The sequence below is a fragment of the Lagopus leucura genome, unplaced genomic scaffold, assembly GCF_019238085.1.
Source record: "Lagopus leucura isolate 7727_CA_CO unplaced genomic scaffold, USGS_WTPT01 Super-Scaffold_100001, whole genome shotgun sequence".
NCBI lineage: Eukaryota > Metazoa > Chordata > Aves > Galliformes > Phasianidae > Lagopus > Lagopus leucura.
Window position 1 is genome coordinate 14581319 of NW_024962262.1, and position 14591 is coordinate 14595909.

General features: G+C 36.4%; 1 protein-coding gene across 5 annotated transcripts in view; it reads right to left on the reverse strand.

Moving 5' to 3' along the window:
- Positions 1-539: 539 nt before the first annotated feature.
- Positions 540-14591, reverse strand: part of AKAP11 (A-kinase anchoring protein 11) — a 45176-nt gene continuing 31124 nt past the window's right edge. For 4 of the 5 annotated variants that reach the window (XM_042867648.1, XM_042867650.1, XM_042867647.1 and 1 more), the window contains exons 8-12: positions 13439-13594; positions 8593-8676; positions 7818-7864; positions 7162-7322; positions 540-2966 (exon numbers count right to left, since the gene is read on the reverse strand). In XM_042867648.1, the coding sequence (XP_042723582.1) occupies positions 2820-2966; positions 7162-7322; positions 7818-7864; positions 8593-8676; positions 13439-13594 (595 nt within the window). In that variant the 3' untranslated portion in view covers positions 540-2819. The remainder of the gene's footprint in view (positions 2967-7161; positions 7323-7817; positions 7865-8592; positions 8677-13438; positions 13595-14591) is intronic. The other variant, XM_042867651.1, reaches the window with a different exon arrangement.

The window sequence follows — 14591 nt, forward strand, 5'->3', positions numbered from 1 at the left end:
TGCTGAAACACTGTACTAGCATTACTGTATCCTCACGTCCTGAAAATTCACTTCTATGGGAATACCAAAAGCCAGAGCAAATTTAGTTCTCAGGCATTGGTTTTTGTGTTTTATTTTCTTGACATTTTAATTTTGCAAGTTCATTATTACTTTGTTGAAAGGAGGATGTTACGGCCACAGAATGGTTCAAAACTTTTGTCTGGAATGAACCTGAAAGTCAATGTTCTCAAAGTCTGAAAAAAAGGAAGGAAAATGAGGAGAGAGGGAGAACACAAAAATAGAAAGAAAAATTCATATAGCCCTTCACATGTATTCATTACTAGGCCATCTCCCACATAAAGAAATTATAATAGTTTTTTTCTCCCCTCTTTCCATTCTAGAGAAAGCTGACTCCTGTAACTTAGCATTGTATTACCTATAAAGGAGCAAAAGAGCCTGTAGTGTTGTTTTTTTTGGTCTTTGTCATACGGCACATACAGATCTCTCAGTCAGCAAAATGATGCGGCACATGAGGTAATAAACTCTGAGAATAACACAACTTTAAGTTAGCAATAAAAATTTATGTTGTAAATTCATATAGGTGAGATCTAATACATAATATAGATACATCAACATATCTAGTTGTGTGTGCATGCACACGTGTGAACACACACATGCATATATAAACCTAACCCAGTTTGAAAGGTAAACTTTGAGATCCAAGACAGGGTCCCTTTTGAAAACCAGATGACAGATGAAAACTAAACTAAACCAGGTCTCTGTAAAAAGATCTATACTGACTAGTGGAATGCCTTCCTGACACACAAAGACACTGCAAGAAAAGTGGTCTTACCAGTGTGACACTTTATAGCAATTTAGGACACGAGGAATCAGAATTGTACATATTGCACTATAACTCATGAACAGGTTTAAAGACATCCATTTCTTTTCATTTGGGATCACACCCTGAAATGCATGACATACCAACAGTGTATTTTTCCTTGAGAAAGCCATTAAGATTCTTTTGTTCACCCAAGCTAAGTGAAACACCACGATCTGCTTTCAAGTGATATGAATGTTGAGGTGGCAGCCTTGTAATTACTACCAAGTGCCTTTTTCTAAAAAAGAATGCATAAAAACAAAAAAGCAAACCCCAAAAGCATTCTCATACGACAGGATATGTAAAGATCCAGACTTTCCTTCAGACAAAAAGGCAAGTCAGCAGTACTGGTAAGAAACATGATTAGATTGCTAAAAAGACTTGATTAAAAGTGCCTTTAAAAAAATATTCAGCAAAGGTAGTTAAGAAAAATGAAAAATCAATTTGCAATAAATTTCTCCTTTCTATTTTAATGAGTTTTCCATGCTAACACTTAAGTGCTCAGCAAGTAACAAAATTCTCTTTATTACTGCAAAGAAAACTCATGTATGGAAGGTAAGAAGTAAAGAATTAGACTGGTCAAAAAGATGGCCACAATTCTCAGAGAAAAAAAAAAAGATTCCATTTGCTACTCTGTATGTGAGACTCTCCCAGCTTTGGCTTGAATTAATTTTCTTCACAGAGGTTTGTATGGTGCTATGTTTTGGACTTGTGATGAAAATAATATTGACAGCACATTGATATTTTAGTTGCTGCAGAGCAGTGCTAACAGAGCTGTGGCCATTTCAGCTTCTGAAGATGACCTGCCAGCGAGGAGCTAAGGGGCACAAGATGCTGATCAGGGACATAGCCAGGACAGCTAATACATTAACCAAAGAGATATTCCACACCATGTGGTGTTATGCTCAGCAATGGAAGATGGAATGGCAGGGAGGGTGGCATTTGGTGTTGTCTTCCCAAGCACCCATCACGTATGAGAGAGCCCTGACTTTGCTTTGCTTGCAAGGGCAGCTTTTGCTGCAGCTGTCTTTATCTCAAGCCATGACTTCTTAACACTTTCACCTTTCCAAGTTTCTTTGCTGTCACACTGTGAGGGGCAGTGAGCAAGCAGCTGTGTGGAGCTGAGCTGCTATTAGGATTAAACCATAACAAAGACTAACATACAAATTCTTCAGACATGAAATCAATGTTATACAAGTATTTTGGTACAAGAAACTTCAGTAAGAAATTTAGCAATTTAAACCTGACTGCAAACTTCAAGAAACTTTGCTTCGTTTTTAAGAAGTTATGCTCAGCTGCTCAGACTGTCCTTCTACCTGAACTTACCAGCTCTATAATCAACAAAAGGAAACAAGTATTTGCACTTCAATTTCAGAGCAGACTCTCACATCTTTGAAAATTCAAATTGAGAAAGGCAGCTATGAAGGCAGACTTCAGTAAGGGTCTGCCTGGGCAAGTCCATTTTCCTCCTGATATTTCTGCCCTTGTGCACCTAACACTTGACCAAGAATGACAATTCTTCTGGAAAATCCTGCTGCACACTATGAGAAGAGGTTTTTCCAGAACACAAGTGTTCATAGTCCCACCGTGAATACAGAACAGACACAAATGGTAAAGAGCAATCCTGGTGCAGTGGGAAACTTCAATGTCATGCCTGAGACTGTCTCCTCTGAGCTACTATCATAGACAAGGTACTTTTTCATAACTATCTCAACGGTCTGAACACAGCAGTAAACACAAGTTATGCATGGGTGGACAGTGCTGATTATGGACTGAATAAACATATCATGTGCACAGTATCACAAAGCACAGCACAGATACTTTGACTTTCACCTCAGTCTTTTAAATGCTGACAATTATTTGAACATTCATTAATTGAATTTTACATTATTTATCTACGTTCTTCCTATCTCCTTTTGAAAGAGGAATGAAGAGAGGAGTGGTGCATCTTTGGACTTTTTCAGACATTATCCAGGAGCCACCCAACCAAAGACTTATTAAAGGCTTGTTCTCCATCGGATGCCTTCTCTAGCATTTCACAGTACTTCAACACTGCTTGCAAGAGATCTCCCACTTTCCAATCTCTTTCACGCAGTCTTCTGGAAAGCTAAAGGGGATATGGGAGAAACACAAAACAAAATATTTTGACCAGCACATCCTGATTAACAGTTACAGAAGTTATTCTTGAAACATTAGCTCATAAGAGATCAGTTGTAACAAGTTCATCATTATTCCCACATCTACAAAAACAAAAACTTCCTCAAGGATCAAGCGCTTTTCACAACAGTTTCTTCTGGAGGGAGTGACATTTTCAAATGATCTGGTGCCATAGGTATGAAGGCTGTGGTTCATCAAGACTGCAGAAAACAGGAAATTCCGAACACAAGGTTAAGACGTTTGCCACCCCTCCCATGCCAATAACGCACATAAAAAAAGACAAAACTCAGTCTTAATAAAAGGATGTGGATTTTCCTTTCACAACATATAGTGTGGTTTGGGTGGCACAGATGCTACCCTCAACGGAAACAGCGCCTTCAGAGTTAGGAAATTATAGCATCTTGGAGAAGAGGAAAAGGTGAAGGAGATCAGTGTAGCTGAAAACATTTTTTTTCATCCAGGAGCCCAAGCAAGAAATTTCCTTTGCCTACATGTTAAGATTAGCTAAATATGGAAGAATGCCTACCCCTAAGATGCAGTGAATTTGTCAGCTTGCCCAGAACTAAGAAATCTTTACTTTAAAAAAAATATATATTCTTGGTGGCTTTCAGCATAACCGCCAATGCTGCGTTTAACAACAACAATTTAGACATACACTTTACGTATCTCCTGGAGCCACAGAATTTTACTGCTCTCTATTAAGTTTTAAAAAGTCATTCAGCAAAATATCTTCACGGTTACCAAACTAAAAATTTATAGAGGGTTTTGTTGTTTTTTTTTTTCCTGTGACCTGTCAAACTCAAGTATGAAAATTCTAGGAAAAAAAAAAAGAAGAGTGAGACAACTTTTCCCTATTTCTTCACCTAAGCGTGATGTTCAGACTGCAAAGAGACAGGTGATAGAACTGTCAGGCAGAGTGTGAATGCTGAACATTTCAGTCTGCATTTTCAGCTGTAACCAGCCCAGCACTAAAAACCTGTACAAAACAGTTAACTTCTGAGTACAGGTTATCTTGAATGAGCAGAACATACACTGAATGCAGAAATTTCTTTAGTTAAAAAATAAATAAACGAACACATTCTACATAAGAGGGAGACAGAACTCTGAAGTTATTTCCATGAATTATTTGTAAATTTTAAAATACAGCACAGCAAACAAGAGTTTTATGGGCTACAAGAGGCAATTTTGTAAATGGTTTATAAAAGAAGGATAATTTTTCCTTACGCCAGAGAGAAGTTTGGCTGAAGTCCAAAGATGTACTTAGGCAAATACAGTTTAAAGTTTCTGTCTAAGGAAAAATACATCATCACACTAAATATGAGAGCTGTCACCTAGCTTTGCTTATCTTTGTGTTTTAATTGAGTTCAAAGTTCAATCCCATATTTTCTTTATGACTGCTGCTTCCTACTGTCACACATGAGAATCAACTGAGTTGATTCAATACAGACACCAGAAATCCTAGAACAGTTAGATATGCTCTGATTAAAAATTATATGCTTTTTCTTTTTTTTTTTCTTTTTTTTAAATCAAGGCACTTGCACATCCATGCTGCCAGATCTTCTTGAATTTTTTTCCCCCAAGATTTGTTTAATTCACTAGCCTTTCATTATAGCAGCTAACTAACATATTTTGTTTCATACACAGGTAATCAACTTTTCTGCCTTGCTGAGTATAGTGTGAACTCTCAAGAGTTCATATCCAGTTTCAGCTAGTAACTACCAGCATATAGCAGGCATGGTATATTTTTATCTTTTATACAGCCACAAAACATCAGTGGCTTATTATCCTGCTCTGATCAGCTAACATTTGCCTCTCCTCCCTTCCTGAAACTTCCAACTGCTTAAAGTGAAAATTACTGTTTTCAGTGTGATTTTAAAAGCCCAGGTTTATTCCTTATGTAACTGTGGTACCTTACCAAAGTAGCTCTGAGATTATCAAAACCACAGAGCTGACATCGAGATTATACATAGAGGTCAATTTAGTTGGGGAAGACATCTGAAAGCAGAAGTCAGTTTAGTTTTCTGCTGGGCTACAGTGCCCTCTGGAGGTGCATCTAGTTCTACCAGTGACAGAACAGAGAATGCCTATTTCCAATTTAAGAACCTCAGTTTGGGCCAGATCGTCAACATCAGCCTGAGACTAAGTACAAGACTTCTTGTACTGTACTGCTAAATATCTCGTTTCTATCCAATATAATCCTGAAAGAACACAGGGGCTTTTCAGAAGAACATTCTTATTACATTTACAAGCATCCTAGAAAGGTTTAGTTCTCTGAACTTATAAATTGACAATTAAAAGCAAATTAATTTCAAAAACTACGTGTCCTAATCTTTCCTATACTGGATAATTCAAAAAGAGACAATGCTCAGAGTTCTGTATTTTCGTTCCAAACCAAAGAAACAGAGAAGGATGCTGAGTCTGGCTGACATAACAGGTGACATTCTGGATTTGGCAACTAGACATAAACTGGACACAAGTCTGTAGATAGACAGCGTTACTGAGAAAAGAAACAGAATAAAAACAGGTAACCCTTCCCTGAGCACGAAAGGAAAAACAGTGTTTCAGTTGATCTTAACATAACTACATTTGGAGAACTAATGATGAATATGTAAAACCTAGTGCTTTTAAATAATCAATGATTATTTGCTTTTAAATCATTCATTATTTAAAAGCAAACAAATGTTTTCAGCATTGCATGATGATCATTTATCTGAAGATGTAATTTTATCTTTTGGTGTCAGCTAAGTATCACTTGTCAAGAAGCAAAATTTTTACTACAAAAAGACACATTAGACAGTTATTTTCCACAGTACTTTTCTCATCATATTCTCTTAATAGCTATAATATATCTCTTATGCATCTTCAGGCATTAGTTTAAAGATAGCACTGCAACTTTAGCCTCTAGCCAAGTAAAAAGCCTGCAAAAGAAGTAAGAGGAAGAGACACAGAATCATAGAATGCCCATGGATTGAAAAGGACCACAATGATCACCTAGATTCAACCCTCCTGCTATGTGCAGGGTTGCCAAACACTGGACCAGGCTGCTCAGAGCCACATCTGCCATCTTTTCTTTTTGTTGCTGTTCCACATGGTATGTTACCATGTAAGGTGCAGGACAAAGACATGGAAAATAAGATAACCACCAACACTCGTGGATCCCACCACTACTCTGCCTGTGTTTGCAATGTCATAGCTCACGTTGGTCAAGGATGGATAGATCTTCAGCAAAAGCTATGCAGTAAGTCAGAACAATAGCCACTAAAGCAAAGCTCATTCACATCAAGGAACTAACTAAATCAACTGGATATAGCTAAAAACAGTTTCTTGGTAGAAAATTAACAAAAATAGGTCATGTAATAAATGCTGGATTATCGAATGCAGTTTAGTGTGTAATCACATGAAGTAAAAAAAAAAAAAAAAAAGATTTTATCAAAATAAAAAGTTTCTGCTGCATTTGTGATGTAAATATCCTCAAGTCATTAGATACACCAAACATTTGTCCCTCCCCTATGAGACGTGCTTTACTGAAGCCTCTTGTATTAAATTCAGCTTTCTCTGTAGTCACATCAATCTCTAAAACCAAAACAGCCTCATTCAATGCCTTTTCTTAACAGTTTTGATTGCAGTTGCTTCCACAAAAAAAAAAAAAAAAAAAAAAAAAAAAAAAAGAATCTAAACTTCATAACTTAATTCTGATAAGAAAACGTGCATTTGCTGGCATAAAAACTTGAGGATGAACATCACACTATAACCTTAGAAAACTACTTGCACAAGCAAGTTCTCAAAAATGAGATTTAGTTTGCATACAATTAAACACTACATTTAAAAATGTACATTTAAAAAGTACATTTTTCACTGAACAGAAACTGTACCTTTCTTTGGAATAAGCCAAGTAAAACGACTCGTGAGACAAGGTAACGCAGCTTTGATTAATGCACTGTTATTCACTGTACATGCACAGACTAAACAGCCTGTACCACTTTGAGCAATCAGGATTTAAATAATGATTTTTCTTGCCAGCAAATATCTCTTTATTAGTGGGTGGAAAAGTAGAAAAGGCTGCTATAGCAAATAAAAATAAGCAAACCCCACAAATCTCATCACATTCTTCCCTCTCCCGAAGTCCACCAAGCTCAACAACTTACTAAGACAAACTCCCTTGTAGCAATGTCGTGAAAGTGCAGATCAGCCACCTCTGTTTCAGAAGCTGCTAGCCACTGGAGTGCTGCTCTGAGCTGGGGGTCCACTAGATTTGGTTCCAGGTCAATATTTAATATGGCTAAAGTCTTTTTTACTTGCTCCAAACCTAATGTTAAAAAAAAAATATATAGACATTAAATGAATTTATTTTTTTTCTTCAAGTTGAGTACAGAAAAAGAACAATGGTAACTTGCATTTTCTCAACCTCATAGTGAAAGACCAAAACACAGAAGGTAGCAAGTTAATAACCTTTTGTACCTCGCTCAGACTGAACCAAGTTCAGAGTTCTCTAAGAAGCAGAAAGTTTTAACAAGATTCCATACAGATCTTAATTTATATACCTCACTAATTCACACATTCAAGGAGCTGCTCACACTTCACTGTCTTTCATTGTTAATTATGAGTGTTTTCTAAAAATAAGAGACTAGCATTTCTCAGATGCACTCACTCAAAATATTAATCTAGGAACACATTCTGACACTTAAATGACACTAATGTCATCATAATGATCTACAGGGATAACAGGGTTATTGAGCAGATTGCAAAAGCAAAGAATTAACACAAAAATAAGTACAGCAATAATTTCTGGAATCGAGATTACCTTCTACACCATCCTTGGAATCCTCATCTTTGTCTTCTGTTCCATCACTGTATTTTAAAAGTGTAACAAAAATATTAAAACAATATACACAGAAGAAATATAGTCAATCCTAAGATTGCATTGAAGATCAAACAGCAAAGACAGGAAGATCATAGAAGATTTAAGAAAAGACAATGAAAAGCTTTGCTTCTCACACCATTTCATGTCGGAAATGTATCTGTCATCAAGTTCATGAGATTTACTCTTAGGAGAAGAGAGAAAAGACAAGAAACTTGTAAAGAGATCTTTTAAAATAGGATGAAAACTTGTTAATATTCAAGAGGACAGGTTTGCTTCATATGCAAAAAAAAGTTGAGGTATCTTATATCACATGTATGAACAGCTATAGATTATGCAGAGCTGCATGTTAAATTTTCTACAAATATCATTTACCAAGAAATTTTGAAAGTTTCCACAAGCTAAATGAGAAACAGAAATCCTGTAGGAAGCAAGCTCTAGTACAAAAGTAAATCTAAAGACTTGTGAACCGCAAGCAAGAACATGCATAAGTGGGACCTTTCATTTTGCAAGCAGAGCACATTCACCAGTTTAGCACAGCAAAGTTTAACCATTCAGTGTGGATTAATTAATGAAAGAAATCATACTGTGATTAGGCGTGAAAAGAGCAAATAACATAAAAGCATTAAAAAAGTGCCATATTCTTACTTTCCAAAATGATGATTACATGCATTAATTATAAGGATCCCATCTGGTTTATATTCTCAACTCAACCAACCTGTCTGATGTTGGAAAGGATAAATTCTCCTCATACATATCCCCTTCTAAACCAAGACTGCTCCAGCTACTGCTGTTACCATTACTGCCAGGAGAAGAAGAGAACACAGCTGAACTAGAGAAGAACAATAGCTCAATCTTGAACCTTGGTTTTCCTCAGAGCTGTTTTGTCAAGGCATTTAACACAAGAACACTGAAACTTCCTAAATATGCTTACTGGAATAGAGTACAGACATGACTGTCAGAAACATTCAGAGCAACGATTTGTGTTATAATGCAAAACTGGCAAACTTCTGTATACAGGTGAAAGTATTAATTTGTACTCATTAATTTTCCAGATCAATGCTAATAGTAATTCTGTCTTTAGGCCAAACCAGATTATTTGTCACTTACACAAGCTCAAAAATTTCAGTGATTACACGCTGGAATCTGGATTACAAATACAATGTTTGCTTAAAAGCTAACTAAAAGTTCATAAAATTATACATTGTGGAGACAACTGCACAAATTAATTCCTCTCCTCTCATTCCAAAAGCTCATCCAGCTGTTGGAGTTCACTGCTGAAACAGAATTCTCAGGGGAAAAAAAAAATAAAAATGAGAAAAGCTTTTTTTTTTTTTAAAATAAATTCTGAATACTGATCTCCAGCTTGCTTTTTATAAGAGGAAATAAGACAAAAAAATTAACTCACAGTTCACAAACAGTGCATTTATTCCATGACTACGTTCAGCGTGAAGAACTGAAACAACTGATATGTCCTTACACTGATATGTTTTAGGCACTACTGTTAGCAACTCGTTAGCTTTGTGCTTGCATGTAAGATTGAGTTTTCCAATTTCACACCTCTCCTAGAACATGTCTGGAAGCTTTCTAAGAATAGAATTTCAAGACAATCAGTACCCTGAGAAGCCTGAATTACTTACTACAGATGGCAGGACAAGCCATGAAGCATTTTAGAGAACTACTACTGCAAGAAGATGCACACAATCACAGAATGGCCAGGGTTGGAAGGGACCTCAAGGATCATGAACCTCCAACCCTGCCTACTGCAGCTCTTCAGCTAAGTTTTGTGGGACTGCTAAAGCTCTTTTCCACGTATTCTGCTGACAGCAAATAGTAAAATTTAAAACAATAAATGGTGAAAGGGAACATTTCAAGAGGCAGATATTGATCTCTTTCAAGAAGCTGTCAGTAACAGCATCACCTATCAATGTCCTTTGCTTCTCAGTGTGGGTGCATTTAAGCACTTTTAAGTATTTAATTTCCACACTATAATGGCAGGTTAGCAAGCTTGCAGTATGAACACATACTAACTGAGGGGAAAAAAATAAAATTAGAGAGCAGAAGCTTTCAAATAAATCAAAGCAGCCCTAGAGTTGCAAATAAACCTATTAAAATGCACAAATCAAAAAAAAAAAAAAAAAAAAAAGCAGCACCAAAGGCAGTTACCAAGATGTTTCAATTACCTGTTAGATTTGCATAGGAGATGCAAATCTGGTCAAGAACATTTTTCAAGCTACTGTTTGAGGCTATCACTGAACAGATTAAGTATTAGTATTAACCTCGGTTCTGAATTACATAGATAGAAATGAGATTTTAAACACAGTCTACTGGTATCAACACTCTGTGCTCAGTCTCTTTGAGAATTGTAGCTGGTTAATATAAATGGAAGTAAAAGGTGCCCCAGTTCTCAGACTAAAGGGAAAACTATTCACAACCTAATTGAATGGCCTCATGCATAGCATTGTTCTGGTAAGATACGTTTATATATTTTACAGGTCAATCTGGGTCTGAAGATACAGTATGTTCAATGTAGTTAACCATGTGATTATAACATAATAGCAACATAAAAGATGGTTTGGTTTGTTTGGTTTTTGTTTTGGTAATGTGACCTTTAGTTCAGGATCTTAAAACATAGTCAGTCTCAAAAATAAAGATCTGCAATGACAGAACAAGCAATAAACAGAAAAAGGCATTATAAATGCTTCCATAAGGCTTCATGCTGCCCCTCAACACAAATCACCGTAAGAATTACCAGAAAGAAAAGCTGTTTATACATATGTCATATCATGTATATAGGAACTGTATCATCCTGCTTCAAGATTTTGTATTACACACACAATACAGTCAAAGGCAGGAGGCTTCTGTTCTGAAGTATAACCTCATCTGAAAGCTCTGATCCACATTCTGGAAAACTCTATGCCTATACCTGTAAATGATCTAGAGAAAAAGCCTAATACTACTGTATTTCTAAACTTAAGCTGCCAGCATTAAAAAATGCAAAGCAAACAGTATGAACACTCCCCTGAGTAACTCACTTTACCAAGGCCACAAAAGAACTTTAATTGGCATTTCCATTCAAATAAAACTACACAGACTGTGCTTTGATAATTCTTTCCAACTTGTCTTGCTCCCCTGCTAACAGCTAGCTTAATCCTCTGTAAGTACTGAAACACAGTTTTTATATTGACCTGAGATCATGCAGGAAGAGAGAATGTACCTTGTCAAAAGAGCTTCTATGAAAAAAATGTCAGTTTTTTCCCACCCTGAAACATGTTACAAGTTGCCTCCTGCTGTTTTCTAAGGAGTCTGATCCTGTGTTCTGCAACTTTAAGCCACCATTAATGGAATTTCCAGGCTTACTATCAATATAATTTCCAAATTGTTGGCTAAAGGAGTCTCAAATATCAGTTTCCATCCAATACTGCCAACAACCTGGAAAGGGCTTCTGCTCCCTGCAAGAAAAACTTGCTTACTACTCCCAGTTACCCAAATAACTACTCCCTGTATTACCCAATTGTAAGTACTGACACAACAAAAAGGCCCAATAATACCTTCTACTTCAAGAAAGGCACAAAGAAGACAGAAGGGAGCTTCTCACATACAAGAAAGCCATGCATATTAAGAAATGCTCCCTTTGTCAAGGGAGCAAAGCTACTTGAAGTGTATTATAGAATCATAGAATCCTTAGAGTCTGAAGGGACCTCTGATGGCCATCTAGTCCAACTCCCCTGCGGTGAACAAGGACATACATTGCTAGATCACAGGTTACCCAGGGCCTCTGGGTATTTATTCACGTGCTTCAAATTGGCACTGACATGGCTTACACATAATTAGTGCAATATTTTTAAAATAGATAGACCTAACCACACACAAAAAAACCCCCAAAACATTAGAGAAAACCCTACACTTTAAGCTACTGTAATTGCATGATGATGCTCTATAATTGAATGACATTCTTTTGTTATATTAAACAGTTTATGTTGAATATATATATATGTAAAAGCAATAAATCCTCTGTGCCACATAACTCCTTATTTCCTAGGACTGAGACACCACTGTTTAATACCACTATTACTGAAGCTTGTTCTGTGATAGAACCCCCCCCCCCCAACATCTTTTTGCTCACAGCCACAACCCCCAAACCTTTCACATCCACCTGCTAGAACTCAACAGCACGAACGCATACAGGTGCCTTTAACAATCCACAGCTGGTTCTGTAAAGCTAGGTGGGCAATTTGTGCATGTCTGTTTCTTCTGTCAACACCTTGCCATCTAAATTATGTCTCCTCTCCCCTGAGTCACATGCTGATTTAGGTCATTCCTCCTCTAATGAACAAAGTGTCTCTAAAATTGCACAAAGTACTTTCTTTCCATTTAAAGCTGTCTTGGGAATGACAGTAAAAACACCATGGGCATAACAGGTTCAGACTTTACATCTTTTTTTTTCTCCAGCATCAATTAACTCCTATTTTATTCACTGTTTGTAACCGCCAATATGCTGATTCTTCTTTTCTTATATTCCGAATTCCACCATGTAAGTCAAATTTATTTCCACTCATTCAACAGATGATGCATTATTAAAATATCTTTCAGGCAATATTTACTTTCATAGATTTCGTTGTACGAGTAAGAAATTGTAGCATTGGTTTGATTAAAATATTTGCTTAAGCCAGACATGAAAAAAAAAAGCCCTACAGTTTGATCAGTTTCAGTTTGGTACCAAACAATCTATGTGCACATTACATGAGTGTAAAAAAAAAACAAAAACAACACCCATTTCTGCTGTTTTTCCATCTGAAGCGTTGAACATTCTACTTAAGTGAATGCAAAACTAAGCTAACTCACTCCTCATATCTTGCCTATAAAGAAGCTGGGACAACAACTCACTATAATTTTCTCCGGCAACAGAAACGTTGCAGATGTTTAAAATTCCTGTTTTAATTTAGCTGGCTGTCAATCAGCCACTGGAATTTCAGCACAAAGCTCTGTGAAAAAAGTTACTATCCTGAACAGGCAAGTTCCAGTACTGCACACCTGTAAGTTCCTGGTTAGTAACACATGAATACACAAGCAGCATCAGTAAGAATAGCTGATAAATTCAACCCCTAAAAACAGCTGTTTAAAGCTCCTCGTGCAAATGAAGCACATTTGTTCTTCTCAAGAATAAATGAATTTGCATAAAACATATTAATTTTTAATTGCAGAGCTAAATGAACACTACTTTCAAACTGTATTTTACACATGCTATTTTTAAATATCTGCATCTTTTACAAATATTTAAATTATACATATAAACAGTGTTACTTGATGCAACTGTAACGCAAGTGACAAAGTAAACAACCTATTTTACACTTAAGGTATTATAAATATTTGTGAAGAAAATATTTTGTAGGAAAACATCAATTCAAAATACAACATTAGAGCCACTTCCATATGAACCACATTGCTTATTGAAGACAAAATAAGCTTCTTTCCCCCATCTCCCCACAGAAAACATGCACTTGATACCACGTTTCTTCATGCCAAGGTAACAGTAATAACTGTGCTAACATATTTATAGTTACCTGTCACTGAGATGAAGAAAACTGCTGCTCTCATCAGGATGTTCATCTTCAAAACTTAAATTTGACCAGCTGCCAGTGCTATCATCACCAATACTAAGGCTCATCTGCTGGCTAACAACAGATTCAACAGAGTGAAATCCTTCTCTTCCAACAGTGCTAAAGAAAAAATTAAGACAAAAACATCACTGCGTTTCACGTCAAATCTGTTTAAATTCATTTACAACAATTTAACACTTATTTCAAGGATATTAATTTCCAATTTCTCAAAACAAATGGAGCAACCAAATGAATCTGACAGAGGGAACGGCACAGATAATTCTCTCATTCAAAAGACTGTTTGCTATAAAGCATAGAACAGTTTTACTGTCTATGCATTTTAGTCTATAGACTACAGATCAAGGTATAGTTTTCAAGCAGAAGAATTGACATTTTTGAAATTGTTCAACACAGGACACTTTGGCCGTTTCTCCTCCCTTGCTTTCATTACTGGCAATGCTTCACTCCAGAAAGCACAAGTACTTTTAGGCAAAAATATAGCTTAGAATTGGAATCATAATCCACCCCAATAATAATAAAAGATGAACTTCCCCCCTAGATCTATTCACCAGTGCTAGCAGCCATTCCTTTCACCACACAACGAAGATCTCAAGAGACATACATTAGATGATGCTGTAAGAAGCATTTGAACATTTTTTGTCATGTTAAAATTTTAATATCTCCATGCTGTCATAGACAAAAAATAGTAAAATCCTTAATTTTGCATTTCTAACCAGAAATTTCAATGAACTTTCTTAGAAGCAATTAAAAAAGTCTCAGCTCTGATGCTGCAGGCATCACACAGAATGGCCCGGGTTGGAAGGGACCTCAAGGATCATCAATCTCCAACCTCCCTGATCACAGGCAGGGCCATCGACCTCCACATTTAATACTAGACCAGTAAAAACATGAGAAGAATATAACCATGTTACTTTTTTGTTTGTCACATACAGATTAAGGATCCAACCCCATCGGTACAGAGTCACGATACACAATTTCTACACTGCTGGAGTTCTTAGTTACATGGCTTCATTGAAAGGCCGTACAAATTAAAACAGAGCTTATGGTTTTCTGCAAATGTCCTCCCCAGCTATCACCTCCAAAACCAAAGATCTTC